Genomic DNA, 7,779 nt, shown 5'->3' with positions numbered 1-7,779 from the left:
GGTACAGGAGCCGAGCCTAGTGCGGTACTGCTGCGGTGGTAGGGTGGTACTGCCGCGGTGGTAGGGTGGTACTACTGCTCTCGAGCGGTACTACTGCTTCTACTACCGCTGCAAGTACCGCACAACCCGACACGAGAGGCGACCCCCTCGAGTCGACGCGGAAGGAGCCCGGTACTGCAACGGTACTGCGGTTGAGACCCACAAGCGGTACTACCGCTAGGTACCGCGGTACTACCGCTTGGACCCAAAACCGCACACTGAGAGGGGAAGGAGCACTCCATTGAAGCGGAACGGCTCAGAGGGTGGGGAAAGGATGTGTACGTGTTGATTCCACCCAAGCCTTACCAAAGCGGACCCCCTCTTGATAGTACGGTGACTCCTATGAAACTAGTCCACCAAACAAGAAACGAAAGAGCTACACCGTCTTAAATAACATTCCGAGGGGAAAGAAATCGTCTCGTGCCAAAGGATGAATCTGTGAACTACTCAAAGCACATGATTAGTCCGCAAACATGTTGTCATCAATCACCAAAATTACATCGAGAGAGATATGCCTCAACACCCGGGCCACTCCAAGCGGGCTTTGATCACTGTAGCACTATAGCTACAATGTTTCGCTACAGTGGGGGGGTGTCCGTCGGCTTGCCTTCGGATTTTTCTCCAGTCTCACCGTCTACATCGCTACCATTGTGACTGCGGGGGAATGTTGACTATAATGTTTATTAGGAAAGACAAAATAAACTAGGATTTGTTCTAACTTGTCATGTACTCCAAATAGATGATCGTACTTCTATATATAGGCCTAGGCATGGGCGTTCGGTAGAAACGGAATTTTCGGTTTCTACTGTTCGGTTTTTTTAGATATTCAATTAGTCAAAGTGAAAACCAAAATAAACACAAAAAATCAACTAACCGAAAGTCCGGTTAACCGAGTTTTCGGTTTGGTTCAGTTTTAACCGAACTAGGGATCATGTATAGAAAACATTTTTTTTTCAGCATGCACTGAATTAACAGTAGAAAGAATAAACTCAAAACAACACTGCATTAAGTGTTCCCTTGGCGCAGGCTAACTGTTTTGTGCATAGTACCCATCGTACCTTGTCTTCTTAAGTAGCCAAGCTCACTGTGTCATCCCGTCTAGCTAGCCGAGGTGGGATAAATCCAGTGAAGTATCGTAATGTGCTGCCAGAGAGAAACTATTGTGCAAAAGAGTGGGCCTTGGATAGGTGCATGTACGTGGAAGGCCCAGGGGAGGTACAAGGTTCAGACTAGTCATAGTGGAAGTAATTTAGGTAGTAACATAGCGCACTTTAAGAAAATTTTACTTATATGATATGTAGTTTATAAAGAGAGAGGTGCTTAGAGTAACATAATATGTTACTGCAACATAGCACTTCCCGAAAAAGGATGAGTCTACAAGCTAATAAATGAAGACATCTATGACACTACTACTTTGTTACTTTGCACTATAAAGGTAGTAACTTAGACTAGTGTCATATTTATGACACTAGTATAAGTTACTCCCCGGAATTTTGCATGTTCGATCACGTTACTTCGGTTTCTGCTCCAGTTATCGGTATAACACCGAACAGTCCGAATTAAATTCAGTTAGTATAATTGAAAACCGAATTTTGCTGTAGCAGTGACAAAAACCGAAAATTCAGCTTTTTCGGTTTTGGTATCGGTGGTTCATTGGTTTTTTATGTCCACCCTTATATATATGTCCACGAGGCTCAAGCAATACAATAAACTATTTCATCAAATCTCTTTCTCCCTTCTAAGAGAAGGGCTAGACTTCCCTTGCCTGTAAAAAGTGTCGATCCCACAAGGAATATCACTTCTAAAATATTTTCCATTAGAGATGCTGGACAACCCTACCCACCACCACAAGTGATAAAAATTTAGCCCAGGAGCAATAATGAGCAAAGCTGAAAATTATGGTCATGGGGCCATTTCGGACTTCTTAACAACTGTAGGCTCTGTTCGCCATGTTCATACATGATTCAAGTTGCAAAATCATCTTGCAGCAGAACAAAAAATGTGACAGCCTCATTCGCCCACAGTAAATAACAATGAATCCACATCCGCGCTAAAAGTTCTAACCTAGATGTTCCATCTAATCACAATGTTTTGACATGAGCCTGGGAGCAAGTTAGAAATCCATCCCTCCCATGCCGCCGCCTCCCATAGCGGGTGCCGCCTTGTCTTCCTTGGGGATCTCAACGATGATGGCTTCCGTGGTAGTCATCAGAGACGACACACTGCGGCAATCAAAAACAAAAATAAATAACTATTTTCATGGCTGAGAAGAAGGATGATCTATCATCACTGCTATCCTCTAAGGTTTAAGCTTCAGAAACTTCAATTGATTGTTAGTGTGGCGTGCGGCAAAATGAAGATAGACAAGAGACAGTATCACTTCTATCCTTTAAGGTTTAAGCTTCAGAAACTTCAATTGATTGTTAGTGTGGCGTGCGGCAAAATGAAGATAGACAAGAGACAGTATCACTTCTATCCTTTAAGGTTTAAGCTTCAGAAACTTCAATTGATTGTTAGTGTGGCGTGCGGCAAAATGAAGATAGACAAGAGACAGTATCACTTCTATCCTTTAAGGTTTAAGCTTCAGAAACTTCAATTGATTGTTAGTGTGGCGTGCGGCAAAATGAAGATAGACAAGAGACAGTATCACTTCTATCCTTTAAGGTTTAAGCTTCAGAAACTTCAATTGATTGTTAGTGTGGCGTGCGGCAAAATGAAGATAGACAAGAGACAGTATCACTTCTATCCTTTAAGGTTTAAGCTTCAGAAACTTCAATTGATTGTTAGTGTGGCGTGCGGCAAAATGAAGATAGACAAGAGACAGTATCACTTCTATCCTTTAAGGTTTAAGCTTCAGAAACTTCAATTGATTGTTAGTGTGGCGTGCGGCAAAATGAAGATAGACAAGAGACAGTACCTTGCAGCATCCACCAGTGCTGTTCTGATCACCTTAAGTGGGTCAATGATACCAGCCTTCACCATATCCACATATTCGCCTGCAAGGGATATCAGTTTACATATCCAACATCAGAAACATGATTTAAGCCAAGTCCAAATGCCCAAAAGAGCAACAACAGATGAACTTGACGCCATACCTTTAGCAGCATCATAGCCCAGGTCGGTATTATCCTGCTCCAAGAGCTTGCCAACAATGACGGCCCCTTCTACACCCGCATTGGTAGCAATTGTGTGTACTGGGGTCTGCAGAATTGTCCAGTCATCAGGATTTTACCCTTTTTTATGCTTAAGACATGAACCAATGGGAGAAAAAGAAGAATGTTACATACCTTCAAAGCATTTTGAATGATCTGGACACCAATCTTTTGGTCAAAGTTTGCTGTAGGCAATTTATCCAAGTCCTTTGACGCATAAAGAAGGGCAACACCACCACCTATGTAAATCACAGACAGATCGGACTTTCAGCCATGATGATTTCCTAATAATTGTTACACCCAACAACTCAACAACACTCTAAAATAACTCGACAGCAGTGCTCCAGTATGGTACCTGGTACAATACCCTCCTCTACGGCGGCTTTTGTAGCATTTAGCGCATCTGTCACTCTGTCCTTCTTCTCACCAACTTCTGCTTCACTCGCTCCACCAATCTAAAGGTGAATCAAAATACCATAAATACAATGCTACTTCTCTTATCAGTAAAAACATACAATTATACACATATCTGCCATTTCTATGCATTGTTACTTAAAACATGACAAGTAATCAATAGCACCATAGTTTAACAGTGCTACACAGATCATCTAATAGATAAAGAATTTTACCTTCAGGACTGCAACACCACCAGAAAGCTTTGCCAACCGCTCCTGTATCTTTTCCTTATCATAGTCGGAAGTGCATTGCTCAATTGAAGATCTCAGCTGTACAAAGCGAATTTAACAGTGATAAGCATGTGTAACACATAATGTTCAAACGGACTCATAACTATTTTAATTTAATATATGAACCGACCAGCTCAGCTCTCTCTTCGATGGCCTTCTTATCACCCGCTCCATCAAGGATGACTGTATCATCCTTAGATATGGTAACCTGCATGCACACATTGTCACTTCTTTTCAACACCATAAACAGTTCTCTGAAGCATAACACACGTCTGAGCCCAGATTTACAATTAAGCAGCTAGCTCAAATGTATCAGCTTAAATGCATGCCACATGTTCAGTGGAGTTTTGAGAAGTTCTAAACACAATGATAACAAACACCTATAAAAGAATCAAACTAACAAAGTAAATCGTGTCTCAGGACAACATTTCTCATGTAACTTGAACAGCACGAGCCCTACAAGTCTACAAAAGTAGAGTACAATATTAAGGCCCTGTTCGGAATCCACCTGCTCCACGAAATATTAGGAGTTGTGGAGCGAGGATACAGCGGCTCCGCGTTTTACAACCGTAACTCCACCCGCTCCGGGAGTGGAGCTGTGGAGTCAGAGGTAATCCGAACAGGGCGTAAGTGCTAACAGAAACAACCTTTTCATGAGAAACACTGAAACAGGGAAGGCAAATTTGAACTTCACAATGTAAAATTTCCAGCAAGGTAGTTTTTGTTGTGCTAATGGTTAGGGTGGTTAAGGTTCTAAACAAAACGTACAATCCAACACAAGTGAAGTGTCCTACCTTCTTGCAGGTACCCAGCATGTTTGGCTCAAAGTTCTCAAGGTTCATTCCAAGTTCTTCAGTTATGACCTGATACCAAAATTCAACAAAACATGGACGTCATCATCTGATACGATACTGTGAAATGGACAAAACAGAAGAGCTATTGACTATCAACTTACTTCTCCACCAGTAAGGATGGCAAGGTCCTGTAAGTTGGATTTCCTGTTCTCTCCAAAACCAGGAGCTTTGATCGCACAGACCTGCATTTCATGCCCAGTCAGATGAATTAAAGCCTACACATGGTTAGCTACAAAGCAAAACAGAGAGTTCAAACTGACCTTGAAGCCTCCGCGAAGCTTGTTAAGAATTAGTGTACCAAGTGCTTCACTTTCTAGATCTTCTGCAACAATAAGGAGAGGCCTTTGCTTCTGTTTGAGCAGAAATATGGGTCATTAGTTTGCAATAGAGCAATAACAAAACAGAAAGAGACATGCAAGCAATAAAAATACCTGGAGAGCAAACTCCAACACTTTGACCAATGAGCGAAGGTTGGATACTTTCTTATCATGTATCAAAATTAAGGGATCATCTAGTTCCTGTAACAAAAAAAAACATAAATGTATGACCAAGGTAAATTTAAGCTTAAACATCAATTACACTAAGAAGAAAACAAAACAATACTTACACATTTCTGGTTCTTTTGGTTGGTAATAAAGTATGGAGAGATGTAACCTCTGTCAAGCTTCATGCCTTCCACAACTTCAAGCTCGTTGTATAGAGTGTTACCATCCTATCAAATATTACCCGAGCATCTCAGAAGGACATAGTATAAATGTATAGATAGTCCAAAAGAGATTGATAGTAGTATATTACAGAAAGACAAATATGAGCCAAAAGCCCAGTATTTGAAGCTTTGACTTACCGCAATGGTGATAACTCCCTCTTTGCCAACCTTCTCCATAGCCTTTGCAATGAGCTCACCAATTTCCCTTTCACCATTAGCTGATATAGTACCCACCTTTGGAATAGGGTAATCAATATATATCTCAGAAGAAGAGAACAAAGTAACAAACACAGGATGCCTTCTCAGAATTGATGGTCAGGAGATACCTGTGCTATTTCCTCAGACGTGTTGATCATTCTGGCCATGCCCTTTAGGTTTGTTACCACAGAATCAACAGCCATTGAGATGCCGCGTCTCAGATCCATTGCATTCATACCAGCTGCAACGGACTTGCATCCCTCAGTGAATATTGCCTTTGTCAGAACAGTAGCACATGTTGTACCTGAAAGTGTACAAACATCAGAACAGCTGCCCAGGGCCCTAAAATGAGATAATAAGATGATAACACAATCTGTAACTCGCACTAAAAGTAATCCTAAGACCAATTTCAGGAAGAACATGAATTGAAAGAAATATATAACATGACACAGACCATGGGAATTTCGTTTGATAATGCAGTAATCAAGAAAAAACTACTCATGTTATCCAATTTACCCAAAAAAAATCAATTAAAACACAGTTCATAGCGCTGTCAAATTAGCAAACTTGTGGTATAATGACTGCCAACAAAAGAAAATAAGCAACATGGAGAATAGATTGACAACAAGCAGCGACCGAAAAGATGAAAAGAAGCCTTTCATAATTCCTTGTTATTGATGGTTCTAATATTGTCTTTGATACAGACAAAAACTGTTAAAAAGACATGTCCATTAAAACGTATGTGCATGGGATGATAGTACAGAAGTAGGTCATACCATCTCCAGCAGTATCATTAGTCGCATTAGCAACCTGCTTCACAAGACTTGCACCTACATTCTTGACTCTGTCACTGAATTCAATGCTCTTGGCAACGGTGACTCCATCCTTTGTAACTTTGGGAGCACCAAAGCTTTGCTCAATAATAACAGTGCGCCCCTGTAATGTAAGTACATATATGAGTTCAGCACTGCCATAACAACTCTCATATGTGCTACGAAAGTCAACCCAAATTTCTGCAGTTCTGCGCACATGCCAAAATATACATAATTTTACTACTACAAGGTATCAGAAAATTATTTATGGTAATTTACAACTAAATTTCATCTGCAATACACGTAACATCCAACAGCTCGTATTACTTACTACACTTAGGGCAGACATATACTGCTAACGTATAAGCCAAGCACTAGTCTAGCATTTGTCTACTAGTGGAATTCATAGATGTGATAGCAACATGGTTTGCGGGCGCCGGCAGCCACAATCTTACAATCTCTAGAGCAATTCAGACACTCGCACCACGAACTCTGTACATGAATAACGCACGGACGTAGGGCATACCTTGGGACCCATAGTCAACTTGACCGCATCAGCCAGGTCTTCGACACCCTTGAGCATCATGGCCCTGGCCTCGACGCCGAACCTGATGTCCTTGGCGGCATAGTTCCTGCTCCAGGCGAGCCTGCTCCCGACCTGCACGGAACCCAAGCACGTTACCACACAAGGACAGAAACCAAAACACTTACACCCCGCCCCGCATTGGGGGCGGACGACGAATCCGTCAGATTGAAACCATTCCCGGCCGGCGATCGGCGCGGAGCCAGGACAATCTGCTCACCTGTCGGGCGCTGCTCCCGGCTAGCCTGCAACAAGCATAAAACACGCGTGTCAGCGAGCTGTGATTCGCACACAAGCAAACATAAAACCCCAGCGCGGCACCGCGCCGGAGCAGAGAGGGGGCGGGGGGGAGGCCAATGCGACGGCGACTCACCGGGCCTTGGAGGCGAGGCTGGCGGCGGCGCGGTACATGGCGACGAGGGGAGGATGGTGTTGGATCTGGAGGGAGGTCTCTTCTGCTTGGGGGAGGAAGGTTGGAGGCGGCGAGCGGGAGGGGGGCGGGGGGATGAAAAGGAGGGGAGCAACTTGGAGAAGGGGAAAGAAACTCCAGAGGAGCGGGGGATGGAAGCCAGGGGACCAGGCAGCTCTAGAAGGATCCACCCGCGGAGGGGTTTAGGGTTTAGGGTCGCGCGCGCGAATGGGCCGGCCCGGATAGTCGGGAGCCGTCTGACGATGGCCCGGCGGGGCCCCCGCGGGGGGCTCAGGGGGAAAGGGCACCACGCACCGGCGCCACCACCACACCCCAGCGA

At 43.6% G+C, this 7,779-nt stretch overlaps 1 protein-coding gene across 1 annotated transcript; it reads right to left on the bottom strand.

Annotated features, from left to right (window-relative positions):
* Nucleotides 1–1,919: 1,919 nt before the first annotated feature.
* Nucleotides 1,920–7,551, bottom strand: LOC125529456 (chaperonin CPN60-1, mitochondrial-like). Its single transcript, XM_048693864.1, has 18 exons — nt 7,404–7,551; nt 7,251–7,275; nt 6,974–7,105; nt 6,412–6,571; nt 5,764–5,939; nt 5,576–5,671; nt 5,339–5,443; nt 5,163–5,249; nt 4,992–5,081; nt 4,833–4,913; nt 4,672–4,740; nt 4,008–4,085; nt 3,821–3,916; nt 3,547–3,646; nt 3,327–3,430; nt 3,135–3,240; nt 2,957–3,035; nt 1,920–2,261 (listed from the first exon to the last, which is right to left on the bottom strand). The coding sequence occupies exons 1-18, from the start codon at nt 7,439–7,441 to the stop codon at nt 2,153–2,155; spliced, it is 1,731 nt and encodes a 576-aa protein (XP_048549821.1). The 5' UTR covers nt 7,442–7,551; the 3' UTR covers nt 1,920–2,152.
* Nucleotides 7,552–7,779: the final 228 nt, after the last annotated feature.

This window comes from Triticum urartu, unplaced genomic scaffold (assembly GCF_003073215.2).
Source record: "Triticum urartu cultivar G1812 unplaced genomic scaffold, Tu2.1 TuUngrouped_contig_5611, whole genome shotgun sequence".
NCBI classification, from domain to species: domain Eukaryota; kingdom Viridiplantae; phylum Streptophyta; class Magnoliopsida; order Poales; family Poaceae; genus Triticum; species Triticum urartu.
The sequence above is the reverse complement of the archived record's forward strand: the minus strand, read 5'-3'. Positions and strand labels throughout refer to the sequence as shown.